The 17,203-nt window shown below is 57.0% G+C and overlaps 2 protein-coding genes across 6 annotated transcripts in view; one reads left to right on the top strand and one right to left on the bottom strand.

Moving 5' to 3' along the window:
• Positions 1 to 534: 534 nt before the first annotated feature.
• On the top strand, positions 535 to 10,604 carry LOC140455405 (protein FAM216B-like). The gene is made up of 6 exons (XM_072550229.1): positions 535 to 647; positions 1,162 to 1,230; positions 3,917 to 4,145; positions 5,063 to 5,183; positions 8,754 to 8,922; positions 9,236 to 10,604. The coding sequence occupies exons 3-6, from the start codon at positions 4,035 to 4,037 to the stop codon at positions 9,237 to 9,239; spliced, it is 405 nt and encodes a 134-aa protein (XP_072406330.1). The 5' UTR covers positions 535 to 647; positions 1,162 to 1,230; positions 3,917 to 4,034; the 3' UTR covers positions 9,240 to 10,604.
• An 893-nt stretch (positions 10,605 to 11,497) lies between these two features.
• LOC140455403 (E3 ubiquitin-protein ligase BRE1A-like) overlaps positions 11,498 to 17,203 on the bottom strand; it is a 42,761-nt gene continuing 37,055 nt past the window's right edge. For all 5 annotated transcript variants that reach the window (XM_072550224.1, XM_072550223.1, XM_072550227.1 and 2 more), the window contains exons 19-20: positions 17,054 to 17,155; positions 11,498 to 11,935 (exon numbers count right to left, since the gene is read on the bottom strand). In XM_072550224.1, the coding sequence (XP_072406325.1) occupies positions 11,759 to 11,935; positions 17,054 to 17,155 (279 nt within the window). In that variant the 3' untranslated portion in view covers positions 11,498 to 11,758. The remainder of the gene's footprint in view (positions 11,936 to 17,053; positions 17,156 to 17,203) is intronic.

Raw genomic sequence — 17,203 nt, 5'->3', positions numbered from 1 at the left:
AGGTTACACCTGAAATGTCGCCTCCTCCACCTCCTGACACTGCCTGGCTTGCTGTGTTCTTCCAGCCTCCTGCCTGGCTACATTCAATGAGATCATGACTGATCTGTAGCCTCACCCCATATGCCTGCCTTTGGCCCATATCCCTGAGTACCTGTGCTTAATAGATTAGATTAGATTCCCTACAGCATGGAAACAGGCCCTTAGACCCAACAAGTCCACACCGGCCCTCTGGAGAGTAACCCACTCAGACCCATTTTTTTTTAAACTTGCTCAGAATTAACAACTGATCCAGTGCCGTTTGTGGGAGACAGTTCAAACCTCAACCACTCTTTGGGTGTAGAAGTGCTTCCGAACATCTCTCTGAACAGTCTGGCCCCATAGTGTTCTAGAATCTCCAACCGGTTTATCTTAATCGACCCAGAACTGGCGTTTTCACATCAATCCAAACACAGGCCCCTTCAGATTATTTCTCATGAGCCTCTCAAAATTGTTTTGCAGAAAAATGAGGAGACCTCGATGCGTGTCATTAGAAAAATTCGAATTCAATCTCCATCGCTGCTGTAAAGTGAAGCGGGTATTAGCAGAAAGTGAATCAGGAGTTGTGGTGATAGACGATCCAGAGTTTGGGCAAGGAGAGAGTCCAGAGGGTGAGTTGTGATTGCAAAAGGAGAAAGACAGACCGGGTGGGGAAAAGAGAGTGAAAGGATGAAAGTATTATTTCCAGTTCCCTTTTACACTTTCTGCTTGGCTCTGTCTCCCACTGCCCTCTCTTTCCTGCCTGTGTATTACCTCTCTCTCGATATCCCTCTCTCATTCACACACACCCCTTTGTGTCATTACTAGCGCCTCTTGTCTCTCTGCTGGCATCCTTCAATTCTTTGTCCTTTCTTTGAATCTCTCTTCATAATGTCTCTTTCGCTATGTCTGTGTTGCCATCTTTCTCAGACACTCTCTCTCTGTATTTAAACAGCTCTTTTGCACAGAGGTGTGGGAAATGCTGATAGTGACTGTGATGAAGTGTTTTGTTCAGATCCGAGTTTAAACCATGTCTGCCTTATAAATATCAGGAAACTTCCTCTGTTCGTTATGTTCAGGATGACTCTGCCCACAATTTGGTTTCCCGGTTGCCGAGCGCTTGTTTTGTTTACATTGCTCTTTCAGTAACTGAGCCGAAGGAGACTGCAGCTGGAGAGAACGAACAGGAGTGAGGGAGTGCCGCACTATCAGAGGGTCAGTACTGGGGGAGCGCCGCACTATCAGAGGGTCAGTACTGAGGGAATGCCGCACTGTCAGAGGGTCAGTACTGAGGGAGCGCCGCACTGTCAGAGGGTCAGTACTGAGGGAGTTCTGCACTGTCAGAGGGTCAGTACTGGGGGAGCGCAGCACTGTCAGAGGGTCAGTAATGAGGGAGTGCCGCACTGTCAGAGGGTCAGTCGGGAGGGAGCGCAGCACTGTCGGAGGGTCAGTACTGAGGGAGTGCAGCACTGTCAGAGGGTCAGTACTGAGGGAGCGCCGCACTGTCAGAGGGTCAGTACTGAGGGAGTTCTGCACTGTCAGAGGGTCAGTACTGAGGGAATGCCGCACTGTCAGAGGGTCAGTACTGAGGGAGCGCCGCACTGTCAGAGGGTCAGTACTGAGGGAGTTCTGCACTGTCAGAGGGTCAGTACTGAGGGAGTGCAGCACTGTCGGAGGGTCAGTAATGAGGGAGTGCCGCACTGTCAGAGGGTCAGTCGGGAGGGAGCGCAGCACTGTCGGAGGGTCAGTACTGAGGGAGTGCAGCACTGTCAGAGGGTCAGTATTGAGGGAGCACCTAACTGTCAGAGGGTCAGTACTGAGAGCGCAGCACTGTCGGAGGGTCAGTACTGAGGGAGTGCAGCACTGTCAGAGGGTCAGTATTGAGGGAGCACCTAACTGTCAGAGGGTCAGTACTGAGGGAGCGCTGCACTGTCAGAGGGTGAGTACTGAGAGAGTGTCGTACTGTCTGAGGGTCAGTACTGAGGGAGCGCCGCACTGTCAGAGGGTCAGTACTGAGGGAGTGCCGCACTGTCAGAGGGTCAGTACTGAGGGAGCGCCGCACTGTCAGAGGGTCAGTACTGAGGGACCGCAGCACTGTCGGAGGGTCAGTACTGAGGGAGTGCAGCACTGTCAGAGGGTCAGTATTGAGGGAGCACCTAACTGTCAGAGGGTCAGTACTGAGGGAGCGCCGCACTGTCAGAGGGTCAGTACTGAGGGAGTGCAGCACTGTCGGAGGGTCAGTACTGAGGGAGCGCCGCACTGTCAGAGGGTCAGTACTGAGAGAGTGTCGTACTGTCTGAGGGTCAGTACTGAGGGAGCGCCGCACTGTCAGAGGGTCAGTACTGAGGGAGCGCTGCACTGTCAGAGGGTCAGTACTGAGGGAGCGCCGCACTGTCAGAGGGTCAGTACTGAGGGAATGCCGCACTGTCAGAGGGTCAGTACTGAGGGAGTGCCGCACTGTCGGAGGGTCAGTACTGAGGGAGTGCAGCACTGTCGGAGGGTCAGTACTGAGGGAGTGCAGCACTGTCGGAGGGTCAGTACTGAGGGAGTGCAGCACTGTCGGAGGGTCAGTACTGAGGGAGTGCAGCACTGTCGGAGGGTCAGTACTGAGGGAGTGCCGCACTGTCAGAGGGTCAGTACTGAAGGAGCGCCGCACTGTCAGAGGGTCAGTGCTGAGGGAATGCCGCACTGTCAGAGGGTCAGTGCTGAGGGAATGCCGCACTGTCAGAGGGTCAGTACTGAGGGAGTGCTGCACTGTCAGAGGGTCAGTACTGAGGGAGCGCCGCACTGTCAGAGGGTCAGTACTGAGGGACCGCAGCACTGTCGGAGGGTCAGTACTGAGGGAGTGCAGCACTGTCAGAGGGTCAGTATTGAGGGAGCACCTAACTGTCAGAGGGTCAGTACTGAGGGAGCGCCGCACTGTCAGAGGGTCAGTACTGAGGGAGTGCAGCACTGTCGGAGGGTCAGTACTGAGGGAGCGCCGCACTGTCAGAGGGTCAGTACTGAGAGAGTGTCGTACTGTCTGAGGGTCAGTACTGAGGGAGCGCCGCACTGTCAGAGGGTCAGTACTGAGGGAGCGCTGCACTGTCAGAGGGTCAGTACTGAGGGAGCGCCGCACTGTCAGAGGGTCAGTACTGAGGGAATGCCGCACTGTCAGAGGGTCAGTACTGAGGGAGTGCCGCACTGTCGGAGGGTCAGTACTGAGGGAGTGCAGCACTGTCGGAGGGTCAGTACTGAGGGAGTGCAGCACTGTCGGAGGGTCAGTACTGAGGGAGTGCAGCACTGTCGGAGGGTCAGTACTGAGGGAGTGCAGCACTGTCGGAGGGTCAGTACTGAGGGAGTGCCGCACTGTCAGAGGGTCAGTACTGAAGGAGCGCCGCACTGTCAGAGGGTCAGTGCTGAGGGAATGCCGCACTGTCAGAGGGTCAGTGCTGAGGGAATGCCGCACTGTCAGAGGGTCAGTACTGAGGGAGTGCTGCACTGTCAGAGGGTCAGTGCTGAGAGAGCCCTGCACTGTTGGAGGATTTAATGGTTATTTAAGTTATGTGCAGTGAAACTGAAGTGTAGATTAGCTCGAGAAAGAAGCTATCAGTGTTCCATTTTGACAACAGAAACCCAAGTGCTTTAAACCTATCGAGGTGTTAGATACAGGGAGACAGCTGCATTATGTGGATAGTGTTTTGAAAATTTGCAGAGGGGGTGTTTTTCATTCTTAGAAATCTGCTTTGTTTCATTTCGACCTAGAAAGCAGTATTTTGAGATTAATGGAATTATATTTTTACACATTATAAAATCATTGAATAAATAAGTCATTGAATTTGCATTCTAAGTAGATTGGATTATTCTATTTTACCTTCTGTTTTGTTGTTAAATAAAACTGGAATACGTATTTCTGTTTCAGTGAGAGACCACTTCATTGAAAGCAAATAAAAATATAATCTATCAAAGCAGACTCCCCCCTGGAAACTGAACTGTCCATAACAGCGTCTGCTGCCATTGTAAGATCAGCCAATTGTCCAATGGGAGAAGTGATCAAACAGGCTCGATTATCGTCTAGTTACCGGTGGCCTCAAGAGATGATGAGCTGTGTTAAGATCCCTCGGTCAATGCTGCATTGTCCACTCCTGAAGGTGAGGCTCTTTCCTTCACTTTTGAAAGATAGCAGGTCAGAGCAAGACGAGGCCGTTCAGCACCTTGCTCCTCACTACTGGTCAATAAAAGCACACCTGCTCCTCTTCTCCAACTCCTCCCAATACCCCTTCAAACACTGATAGGCAGCAGTGCAGAATCTTCCTGATGACTGAGAATCCACAGCTCCCGGCGATGCGGAATGCCCTCCCTCACTAATGTCTCCTCATCTCAGTCCGAGATGGTCACCCACCCCTTAGGAGGGGTTGGTGAGGAAGTGCTCATCATGTGCATGTCAGAGATTGGGTGAGAGCATCAGCAGCAGATTGGCTGATGGAGGGACGGGTTTGGACAACTTTGAAGAGGCGTCAGGAGCAGCCAAAGTAACAGAAGTGGGAGTCTGGCAAGCCTGGGGTGGCACAGTGGTTAGCACTGCTGCCTCACTGTGCCAGGGACCCGGGTTCAATTCCAGCCTCAGGCGACTGTCTGTGTGGAGTTTGCACACTCTCCCCGTGTCTGCGTGGGTTTCCTCTGGGTACTCCGGTTTCCTCACACAGTCCAGTGATTTGCAGGTGACAGTGGATTGGCAATGCTAAATTGCCCATAGTGTTCAGGGTTGTGTTGGTTAGGTGCCTTAGTCGGGGGAATAGGTTTGGGTGGGATACTCTTTGGAGGGTCTTGAAGGACCGAATGGCCTGTTTCCACACTAGGGAATCTATTCTATTCTAAGTCCTCAACTCCAGGTCACCTGGCGAGCTTTAACTTAACCCTAGTGAGAGATTCCAACCCCAGCAGGACAATTAAAAAAAAATTCTTCCACAACGCATGAGTGTCACTGCCAAGGCTAGTATTTGTTACCCAGTGTCCACAAGAAACATTGAGCCAACTTCACTGATTCAGTTGGTGTTTCTCACTGTAGGACCTGAGCACTGGGCAGCAGAGATACCTGTCCACCATCATCACCATCTACAGGGCAGCACCCCTCCGTAGGAGCCTACACCAGCAATACATCAACAGCTTGAAGAGGCAGATGACATTGGGTACGTAACGGTTTCATACCGACATACAGAAGAGTTGTCCATTACACTTTTACACCCTTGGGTGATGTCAGTTTTCGAAAACAGAACCTCAGCATCCATTCTGTTCCTGAACCCACAACTCGACTGCACCATGAACATCCTCATGAGGGAGTGCCACACTGTGGGAGGGTCAGTACTGGGGGAGTGCTGCACTGTCAGAGGGTCAGTACTGGGGGAGTGCCACACTGTGGGAGGGTCAGTACTGGGGGAGTGCTGCACTGTCAGAGGGTCAGTACTGGGGGAGTGCTGCACTGTCAGAGGGTCAGTACTGGGGGAGTGCTGCACTGTCAGAGGGTCAGTACTGGGGGAGTGCTGCACTGTCAGAGGGTCAGTACTGGGGGAGTGCCACACTGTCAGAGGGTCAGTACTGGGGGAGTGCCGCACTGTGGGAGGATCAGCACTGAGGGAATGGCGCACTGTCAGAGGGTCAGTACTGGGGGAGTGCCACACTGTCAGAGGGTCAGTACTGGGGGAGTGCTGCACTGTCAGAGGGTCAGTACTGGGGGAGTGCCACACTGTGGGAGGGTCAGCACTGAGGGAATGGCGCACTGTCAGAGGGTCAGTACTGAGGGAGTGCCACACTGTGGGAGGGTCAGCACTGAGGGAGTGCTGCACTGTCAGAGGGTCAGTACTGAGGGAGTGCCACACTGTGGGAGGGTCAGCACTGAGGGAGTGCTGCACTGTCAGAGGGTCAGTACTGGGGGAGTGCCACACTGTCAGAGGGTCAGTACTGGGGGAGTGCTGCACTGTCAGAGGGTCAGTACTGGGGGAGTGCTGCACTGTCAGAGGGTCAGTACTGAGGGAGTGCCGCACTGTCAGAGGGTCAGTGCTGAGGGAGTGCTGCACTGTGGGAGGGTCAGTACTGAGGGAGTGCTGCACTGTCAGAGGGTCAGTACTGGGGGAGCGCCTCACTGTCAGAGGGTCAGTACTGGGGGAGTGCTGCACTGTCAGAGGGTCAGTACTGGGGGAGTGCTGCACTGTCAGAGGGTCAGTACTGAGGGAGTGCCGCACTGTCAGAGGGTCAGTGCTGAGGGAGTGCTGCACTGTGGGAGGGTCAGTACTGGGGGAGTGCCACACTGTGGGAGGATCAGCACTGAGGGCGTGCTGCACTGTCAGAGGGTCAGTACTGGGGGAGTGCCACACTGTGGGAGGGTCAGCACTGAGGGAGTGCCACACTGTGGGAGGGTCAGCACTGAGGGCGTGCTGCACTGTCAGAGTGTCAGTACTGAGGGAGTGCCACACTGTCAGAGGGTCAGTACTGAGGGAGTGCCGCACTGTCAGAGGGTCAGTACTGAGGGAGTGCCACACTGTGGGAGGGTCAGCACTGAGGGCGTGCTGCACTGTCAGAGGGTCAGTACTGAGGGAGTGCCACACTGTGGGAGGGTCAGTACTTGGGGAGTGCGACACTGTCAGAGGGTCAGCAATGGGGGAGTGCCACACTGTGGGAGGGTCAGCACTGAGGGCGTGCTGCACTGTCAGAGGGTCAGTACTGGGGGAGTGCCACACTGTGGGAGGGTCAGTACTGAGGGCGTGCTGCACTGTCAGAGGGTCAGTACTGAGGGAGTGCCACACTGTGGGAGGATCAGCACTGAGGGAATGGCGCACTGTCAGAGGGTCAGTACTGAGGGAGTGCCACACTGTCAGAGGGTCAGTACTGAGGGCGTGCCGCACTGTCAGAGGGTCAGTACTGAGGGAGTGCTGCACTGTCAGAGGGTCAGTACTGAGGGCGTGCTGCACTGTCAGAGGGTCAGTACTGGGGGAGTGCCACACTGTGGGAGGGTCAGCACTGAGGGAATGGCGCACTGTCAGAGGGTCAGTACTGAGGGAGTGCCACACTGTGGGAGGGTCAGCACTGAGGGAGTGCTGCACTGTCAGAGGGTCAGTACTGAGGGAGTGCCACACTGTGGGAGGGTCAGCACTGAGGGAGTGCTGCACTGTCAGAGGGTCAGTACTGGGGGAGTGCCACACTGTCAGAGGGTCAGTACTGGGGGAGTGCTGCACTGTCAGAGGGTCAGTACTGGGGGAGTGCTGCACTGTCAGAGGGTCAGTACTGAGGGAGTGCCGCACTGTCAGAGGGTCAGTGCTGAGGGAGTGCTGCACTGTGGGAGGGTCAGTACTGAGGGAGTGCTGCACTGTCAGAGGGTCAGTACTGGGGGAGTGCCTCACTGTCAGAGGGTCAGTACTGGGGGAGTGCTGCACTGTCAGAGGGTCAGTACTGGGGGAGTGCTGCACTGTCAGAGGGTCAGTACTGAGGGAGTGCCGCACTGTCAGAGGGTCAGTGCTGAGGGAGTGCTGCACTGTGGGAGGGTCAGTACTGGGGGAGTGCCACACTGTGGGAGGATCAGCACTGAGGGCGTGCTGCACTGTCAGAGGGTCAGTACTGGGGGAGTGCCACACTGTGGGAGGGTCAGCACTGAGGGAGTGCCACACTGTGGGAGGGTCAGCACTGAGGGCGTGCTGCACTGTCAGAGTGTCAGTACTGAGGGAGTGCCACACTGTCAGAGGGTCAGTACTGAGGGAGTGCCGCACTGTCAGAGGGTCAGTACTGAGGGAGTGCCACACTGTGGGAGGGTCAGCACTGAGGGCGTGCTGCACTGTCAGAGGGTCAGTACTGAGGGAGTGCCACACTGTGGGAGGGTCAGTACTTGGGGAGTGCGACACTGTCAGAGGGTCAGCAATGGGGGAGTGCCACACTGTGGGAGGGTCAGCACTGAGGGCGTGCTGCACTGTCAGAGGGTCAGTACTGGGGGAGTGCCACACTGTGGGAGGGTCAGCACTGAGGGCGTGCTGCACTGTCAGAGGGTCAGCACTGGGGGAGTGCCACACTGTGGGAGGGTCAGCACTGAGGGCGTGCTGCACTGTCAGCGGGTCAGTACTGGTGGAGTGCCACACTGTCAGAGGGTCAGTACTGGGGGAGTGCCACACTGTCAGAGGGTCAGTACTGGGGGAGTGCTTCATTGAAAACTGTGTTGCTGGAAAAGTGCAGCAGGCCAGGCAGCAAAGGAGTAGGAGAATCGACGTTTCAGGCATAAGCCCTTCTTCAGCTCTGATCTCCAGCATCTGCAGTCCTCACTTTCTCCTGGAGTGCTGCACTGTCAGAGGGTCAGCAGAGGGAGTGCTGCACTGTTAGAGGGTCAGTAGAGGGAGTGCAGTAGTGTCAGAGGGTCAATATTGAGGGAGTGCTGCACTGTTGCCAGTGTAAAGAGTGCAGTATAACCTTGGTGTCGCTATCACTTTGATAAGACATTAAACTGTGGTCCTGCAAGTGGACATAAGAGATTGCTGGGTGTTCTATTGTAGCAACAGCAGGAAGGTTCTCTCTAACATTTATCTCCAAATGAACATTACTAAATATAGCTGATGTAGTCCTTTCTCATGATGCTATGTTGGATTTTCCCGTCCCATAAAATGGTCACGTTCCCGACATTACAACAGTGACGGCACATCGACGTGAATCCAACCTTTAACTGGAAATGCTTTTGCACAGGCTGATGTTGTAAGGCTCTGTAGTAAATAAATTGTGTTTTACAGGTTACATTTCTGCTGCGGAAATGGACAAACTTCTGGATTTTCTGAAAAAGCCCAACCAGCAGCGGTATCGCAAACACTCTCCTTCTCTGGTCAGAACCGTCAAGAGGGCATCCAGAGAACAAAGTCACTGCTCACAACTGAAATCGAAGACAAAAGAGGGAGGGAAAAGGTTCGAACTGCTCACAGCCCTTCGCTCTTCCACTCCGGCCCAACACCTGAACCACCTCACTTCCTGTTAATCCCAGCGTCCCCTCTAAATACCATGCTCTGGTTAATCCCAGACTGTTAGTTATAGTGCTGTGGTTAATCCTGGATCCCTCGTTACCATGCTGTAGTTACTCGCAGGCCCCTAGCCATCCAATTCCTTCCCTGTAGTCCAAACCAGAGTTAATTCCAGCTCCCTGTGTCAACCTCCGTATTCTCGTCTCTGTCTGAGCTGTCTTGCAAGATGTGGAATAATTAATTTGCTTGGTTTCCAACAGATAAATAGCTTTCTCTGGAACCAGGTCAGACTGAAGATCCAGCACAATCAAGGACCGCTGGGACTGGGAATGAGTGTGAAAGAAAGATTGCATTTCCCAATAAATTGATTGGTGGCTCACTGTCGTTTTCATTAAGGAATTCCTATGAGAAGGCACATTTCTCAACTTCAGGACATTACTGCACCAAACGGCCTCAAGGCTACAGAGGTATTTTCTTTGAAGGGTGACCACTAATGTGATGAGAACGAGGGGTCACGCAATAAAAGCAGAAGTGATGCCCAATTTATTTTCTCTGCAGGCTGAGAGCATTTTGGTGACACACTTCCTGAAAAGGTGTTGGAGGATGATTCCTTGAGTATGTTTCAGGCAGAAGTAGACAGATCCTTGTTAAATTTGGGGTTGAAATGTCCAGCCATAGATGGCAATGTGGCTTTATAAGTTACAATCAGATCAGCCACGATTGTTCTGAATGGGGCAGCAGGGCCGAGGGGTGAGAGGATCTACTCCCACTCCTTGGTGGAACAGTGACAACAAATCCAACAAAGCAAAAGCCACAAAATGTATAATTCCTCATCAGAAAGGTGGAAAATTTAACAGCGTGGCATTCCCTCAGTACTGACCCTGGAATAGTGCGGCACTCCCTCAGTCCTGACCTTCTGACACTGCTGCGCCCTCTCAGTACTGACCCTCTGACACTGCAGTGCTCCATCAGTACTGACCCTCTGACAGTGTGGGACTCCCTCAGTACTGACCCTCTGACAGTGCGGCACTCCAGGAGAAAGTGAGGACTGCAGATGCTGGAGATCAGAGCTGAAAAAGGGCTTATGCCCGAAACATCGATTCTCCTGCTCCTTTGATGCTGTGCTTTTCCAGCAACAGTTTTCAGTACAGCACCCCCCAGTACTGACCCTCTGACAGTGCGGCACTCCTTCAGTACTGACCCTCTGATAGTGTAGCGCTCCCTCAGTACTAACCCTTTGACAGTGTAGCGCTCCCTCAGTACTAACCCTTTGACAGTGTGGTGCTCCTTCAGTGCTAATCCTCTGACAGTGCGGCACACCCTCAGTACTGACCCTCTAACAGTGCAGTGCTCCCCCACCGCCGCACGCTAAGGGGGTGAGAAGTGGGGACAGCTTATGCAGATACATTCCAGCGTTTTTCTCAGACTAGCAAGGACACCGCTATGTCAGGTGCGTCGGTGGAAATCGGGGGCACACGCAAGTCATCAGAATCAGAGGGACTCTCAAGCTGTGTCATTGGAATCTGTGACACTCATAACAACCCTCACAGAAACCACAAGAGGAAGGCCATTCAGCCCAACCCCTCATTGTCTCTTCTGTTGTTTGTTTAAACAAAATTAAAAAAAATCCATGGCTGTCTGTTGTGAATGCATTCATTGAGGGATCATTCTCGGGTAGAATTCGCCAAAAAACATCCATCAGCATTTGAATGTAGAACCGTTCCCCTCCCCCAGCTCTTGGCGTCAAACACCCAACTCCTTATCCCGACATTATGCCCCTCAGGTCTGGAATCTCAGCAATCAACCCTGGCAAACCCTCAGCAGTTTCGGATCTTTCAACAAGACCATCAGTTTGTTCTTCTCAATTCCAAGACGTGAGAGACCACTCCCCACAGTCCACTCAATCTCTCCTCTTACCCTGGCGATCCATCAGCTTTGAGCGTGTGGGCAGCACTTCGGCCGTGGAATACTTCAGACTTTAAAAGGTGGTCAAAAAGATTTACAAGGATGTTGCCAAGTTTGGAGGGTTTGAGCCACAGGGAGAGGCTAAACAGGCTGGGCTGTTTTCCCTGGAGCGTCGGAGGCTGAGGGGTGACCGCATAGAAATTTATAAAATCATGATAGGGTAAATAGACAAGGTCCTTTCCCTGGGGTCAGGGAGTCCAGAACCAGAGGGGCATAGGTTTAGGGTGAGAGAGGAAAGATATAAAAGACACCTAAGGGGCAACTTTTTCACACAGAGGGTGGTACGTGTATGGAATGAGCTGCCAGAGGAAGTGGTGGAGGCTGGTACAATTACAGCATTTAAAAGGTATTTGGATGGGTATATGAATAGGAAGGGTTTGGAGAGATGTGGAGCAGGTGCTGGCAAATGGACTAGATTGGGTTGGGATATCTGGTCGGAATGGACGGGTTAGACTGAAGGGTCTGTTTCCATGCTGAACATCTCTATGACGGTCAGCAGGAGGACGGTGTGGATTGATTGGGGTGTTCAAAAACTGACCGCTGAGAAAACACTGACGTGACTGACACAAAGAGGCCTCGGGCCCTCACGCCATATGTTTATTCCCAACGTTAACACGTGAAACAGAGAGGAAAAAAAAATAACTACAACCGTTACCCCTCGCACCCAGCTCCAGACTCCGCAAACTTCACTGGCAGACCAGTGAAGGAGGGGCTGCTGGGAAGGAAAAGAGGACCTTCAGCGAGAGCGTCCCCGTTATAAACCCACCCACTCACTCCTCAGTGCAGGGGATGCTGGGGGAGAGATGGGGTGGCGTGGCTCAGCCAATGTAGATCCGGTGAAAATCGTTGGCACCGAAGGCAGCGTTACACTTGGGGCACTTGCGCTGGCGTGTGTCATAACGAGTCTTGACGCACTCGAAGCAGAAAACGTGGAAACACTTGGTCAGCACGGCATCCTTCTTCCTCATGTTACAGCACGGGCAGGTCAGCTTCGCCTGGTCACCGAGACACAGGGGGGCCGGGGAGGGAGGGGGGGGGGGGAGGGGGGGAAGGAGAGAGAAAGAGGGAGAGAGAAAGAGGGAGAGAGAAAGAGAGAGGGGGAGAGAGGGGGAGAGAGAGAGAGAGAGGAGGGAGAGGGAGTGGGGTGGGGGGGGGAAGAAAGAGAGAGAAGGGGAGAGAGACAGAGAGTGTAAGATAAGGAGAGAGGGAGGGAGAGAGTTAGAGAGAGAGAGCGCGAGCAAGGGAGCGAGAGAGAGAAAGACAGAGGGAGAAAGAGAGCACAAAGTCAGGTTCTGGACGCAGACCGTTGAAGTAGCACCAGCCATCCCCATCCCGAGGAAATATTTATTCTGCCTGCCTGCCTTAGGAAACGGACCAGTTCAGTGTGGTGCTGGAAAAGCACAGCAGGTCAGGCAGCATCTGAGGAGCAGGAAAATTGCGTTTCGGGCAAAAGCTATTCATCATGAAACAACCTACCACATCCATACGCCAGAAAACTGACCGATCCGCTCCCTGTTCCCCATGGACTGACCGATCCACTCCACGTTCCCCTGGGACTGACCAATCCACTCGCTATTCCCCAGGGACTGACTGATCCACTCGCCATTCCCCAGGGACTGATCAATCCACTCGCCATTCCCCAGGACTGACCGATCCACTCGCCATTCCCCAGGGACTGACCGATCCGCTCCCCATTCCCCAGGGACTGACCGATCCGCTCCCCATTCCCCAGGGACTGACCGATCCGCTCCCCATTCCCCAGGGACTGACCGATCCGCTCGCCATTCCCCAGGGACTCTGATCCAGTCCCAGTCCAAAAAAAAATGACCGATTCAGCCTTTGATTCCCCTATGTCACTACATCACAATGTTCTAATACCACCCTCGCTCCCCCCCCCCCCCACCCAATCACAGAGCACACTGGAAATGGGTGATCCTGTGCCAGTTTGTGCCAGCTCCTCTCCATGTGAGGAAAGTGGGATGTTCCTGACCAACCCAGGACAGGCCCAGCTCACCACCACCACCACCACCACCACCACCATTAAACCAGAGATTCCTTCACCAAGTGCAAATGGATTCGTTTGTGTTTTCTCCTCAGGAATGACTAATCAATTGCTCTTCCACCCAGAATATGGAGAGTTTCTGGTGTTATCCTCACCCTGGGACTGATGACCCACTCACCCTCTGAACACTGCAGTCATCTGCAACCGTGAATTTGGAGGAATCGGACTCTTCCCCACACGGTGAGGTCTGCATGGATGCAAGGGCATCCCCAAATCCACTCGCCCCAGAAACGGGACAAGGCCGACACTCCCCTCCCCCTGTTCGGAGGGAAGCTCAGCGATACCAACCCGCCTGGGATGTGCTGCCCCACATCACCCACATTCTCACCCCCATCCCCAGTCCCAGCGAATCCCCCCCATCCCCAGTCCCAGCGAATCCCCCCTCAGCCCCAGTGAATCTCCCCCCCCCAGCCCCAGTCCAAGTGAATCTTCCCCCACCAGCCCCAGCCCCAGTCCAAGTGAATCTTCCCCCACCAGCCCCAGTCCCAGTGAATCTTCCCCCACCAGCCCCAGCCCCAGTCCCAGTGAATCTTCCCCCACCAGCCCCAGCCCCAGTCCCAGTGAATCTTCCCCCACCAGCCCCAGCCCCAGTCCCAGTGAATCTTCCCCCACCAGCCCCAGCCCCAGTCCCAGTGAATCTTCCCCCACCAGCCCCAGCCCCAGTCCCAGTGAATCTTCCCCCACCAGCCCCAGCCCCAGTCCCAGTGAATCTTCCCCCACCAGCCCCAGCCCCAGTCCCAGTGAATCTTCCCCCACCAGCCCCAGCCCCAGTGAATCTTCCCCCACCAGCCCCAGCCCCAGTCCCAGTGACTCTTCCCCACCAGCCCCAGCCCCAGTCCCAGTGAATCTTCCCCCACCAGCCCCAGCCCCAGTCCCAGTGAATCTCCTCCCCCCAGCCCCAGCGAATCGTCCCAGCCCATCTCCTCCCCCCCAGCCCCAGCGAATCGTCCCAGCCCATCTCCTCCCCCCCAGCCCCAGCGAATCGTCCCAGCCCATCTCCTCCCCCCCAGTCCCAGTGACTCTTCCCCCACCAGCCCCAGCCCCAGTCCCAGTGACTCTTCCCCCACCAGCCCCAGCGAATCGTCCCAGCCATCTCCTTCCCCCCAGCCCCAGCGAATCGTCCCAGCCCATCTCCTCCCCCCCAGTCCCAGTGACTCTTCCCCCACCAGCCCCAGCCCCAGTCCCAGTGAATCTTCCCCCACCAGCCCCAGCCCCAGTCCCAGTGAATCTTCCCCCACCAGCCCCAGCCCCAGTGAATCTTCCCCCACCAGCCCCAGCCCCAGTCCCAGTGACTCTTCCCCCACCAGCCCCAGCCCCAGTCCCAGTGAATCTTCCCCACCAGCCCCAGCGAATCGTCCCAGCCCGTCTCCTCCCCCCCAGCCCCAGCGAATCGTCCCAGCCCGTCTCCTCCCCCCCCAGCCCCAGCGAATCGTCCCAGCCCGTCTCCTCCCCCCCAGCCCCAGCGAATCGTCCCAGCCCGTCTCCTCCCCCCCAGCCCCAGCGAATCGTCCCAGCCCATCTCCTCCCCCCCAGCCCCAGCGAATCGTCCCAGCCCATCTCCTCCCCCCCAGTCCCAGTGAATCTTCCCCCACCAGCCCCAGCCCCAGTCCCAGTGAATCTTCCCCCACCAGCCCCAGCCCCAGTCCCAGTGAATCTTCCCCCACCAGCCCCAGCCCCAGTCCCAGTGAATCTTCCCCCACCAGCCCCAGCCCCAGTCCCAGTGACTCTTCCCCCACCAGCCCCAGCCCCAGTCCCAGTGAATCTTCCCCCACCAGCCCCAGCCCCAGTCCCAGTGAATCTTCCCCCACCAGCCCCAGCCCCAGTCCCAGTGAATCTTCCCCCACCAGCCCCAGCCCCAGTCCCAGTGAATCTTCCCCCACCAGCCCCAGCGAATCGTCCCAGCCCGTCTCCTCCCCCCCAGTCCCAGTGACTCTTCCCCCACCAGCCCCAGCCCCAGTCCCAGTGAATCTTCCCCACCAGCCCCAGCCCCAGTCCCAGTGAATCTTCCCCACCAGCCCCAGCCCCAGTCCCAGTGAATCTTCCCCCACCAGCCCCAGCCCCAGTCCCAGTGAATCTTCCCCCACCAGCCCCAGCCCCAGTCCCAGTGAATCTTCCCCCACCAGCCCCAGCCCCAGTCCCAGTGAATCTTCCCCCACCAGCCCCAGCCCCAGTCCCAGTGAATCTTCCCCCACCAGCCCCAGCGAATCTCCCCAGCCCGTCTCCTCCCCCCCAGCCCCAGCGAATCTCCCCAGCCCGTCTCCTCCCCCCCAGCCCCAGCGAATCTCCCCAGCCCGTCTCCTCCCCCCCAGCCCCAGCGAATCTCCCCAGCCCGTCTCCTCCCCCCCAGCCCCAGCGAATCTCCCCAGCCCGTCTCCTCCCCCCCAGCCCCAGCGAATCTCCCCAGCCCATCTCCTCCCCCCCAGCCCCAGCGAATCTCCCCAGCCCATCTCCTCCCCCCAGCCCCAGCGAATCTCCCCAGCCCATCTCCTCCCCCCAGCCCCAGCGAATCTCCCCAGCCCATCTCCCCCCCCCAGCCTCAGCCCCAGCCAGCCTCAGCCCCACCCCCAGCGAATCTCCCCACCCCCCCCAGCCCCAGCGAATCTCCCCACCCCCCCAGCGAATCTCTCCCCCCCCCACCCCGCCCCAGCCCAGTGAATCTCCTCCCCCCCCAGCCCCAGTGAATCTCTTCCCCCCCCCACCCCGCCCCAGCCCAGTGAATCTCCTCCCCCCCCCAGCCCCAGTGAATCTCCTCCCCCCCCCAGCCCCAGTGAATCTCCGCCCCCCCCAGCCCCAGTGAATCTCCGCCCCCCCCAGCCCCAGTGAATCTCCGCCCCCCCCCAGCCCCAGTGAATCTCCGCCCCCCCCAGCCCCAGTGAATCTCCGCCCCCCCCCAGCCCCAGTGAATCTCCGCCCCCCCCAGCCCCAGTGAATCTCCGCCCCCCCCAGCCCCAGTGAATCTCCGCCCCCCCCAGCCCCAGTGAATCTCCGCCCCCCCCAGCCCCAGTGAATCTCCGCCCCCCCCAGCCCCAGTGAATCTCCGCCCCCCCCAGCCCCAGTGAATCTCCGCCCCCCCCCCAGCCCCAGTCCCAGTGAATCTTCCCCCCCCAGCCCCAGTGAACCTCAGCCCCCCCCAGCCCCAGTGAATCTCCGCCCCCCCCAGCCCCAGTGAATCTCCGCCCCCCCCCCCAGCCCCAGTGAATCTCCGCCCCCCCCCAGCCCCAGTGAATCTCCGCCCCCCCCCAGCCCCAGTGAATCTCCGCCCCCCCCAGCCCCAGTGAATCTCCACCCCCCCAGCCCCAGTCCCAGTGAATCTTCCCCCCCCAGCCCCAGTGAACCTCAGCCCCAGTGAACCTCAGCCCCACCAGCCCCAGTGAATCTCACCCCCCACCAGCCCCAGTCCCAGCCAGTCAATCTCCCCCCCCCCTCAGCCCCAGTGAATCTCCCCCCCCCCAGTCCCAGTGAACCTCACCCCAAAGTCCCAGTGAATCTCCCCCCCCCACCAGCCCCAGTCCGTCAATCTCCCCCCCCCCCCCCCAGCCCCAGTGAATCTCCCCCCCCAAGTCCCAGTGAACCTCACCCCAAAGCCCCAGTGAATCTCCCCCCCCCCCCCACCAGCCCCAGTCCCAGTCCGTCAATCTCCCCCCTCCTCAGCCCCAGTCCCAGTCAGTCAATCTCCCCCCCCCCAGTCCCAGTGAACCTCACCCCAAAGCCCCAGTGAATCTCCCCCCCCACCCCCCACCAGCCCCAGTCCCAGTCATTCAATCTCCCCAACCCCAGTCAGTCAATCTCCCCCCCCCGTCCAAGTCCCAGTGAATCTCCGCCTCCCCAGCCCCAGTCTCAGTCTCCCCCGCCACCAGCCCCAGTCCCAGTCAGTCAATCTACCCCCCCCCACCCCCACCAGCCCCAGTCCCAGTGAATCTCCCCCCCCCCCCCCCAGCCCCAGTCCCAGTGAATCTACACCCCCAGCTCCAGTACCAGTGAATCCCCCCTCCAGCCCCAGCCCACCCTGTGCCCCCCCCACCCTGCTCCAGGCCCCAGTCGGCTCACACACCTTGTAGTCTTTGATCTCCTCCATGAGGATCTCATCGCAGTTGGTGAACATTTCCGGCTTCTTCTGTCGTTCCAGCTTCCGACGCAGCTTCGAGATGTCCTCCTAAAACCAGGCATGGGCAGGAGGAGTTAGGAAACTTCCCTCTGTATC

This window comes from Chiloscyllium punctatum, chromosome 30 (assembly GCF_047496795.1).
Source record: "Chiloscyllium punctatum isolate Juve2018m chromosome 30, sChiPun1.3, whole genome shotgun sequence".
Lineage (NCBI taxonomy): Eukaryota > Metazoa > Chordata > Chondrichthyes > Orectolobiformes > Hemiscylliidae > Chiloscyllium > Chiloscyllium punctatum.
The sequence above is the reverse complement of the archived record's forward strand: the minus strand, read 5'-3'. Positions and strand labels throughout refer to the sequence as shown.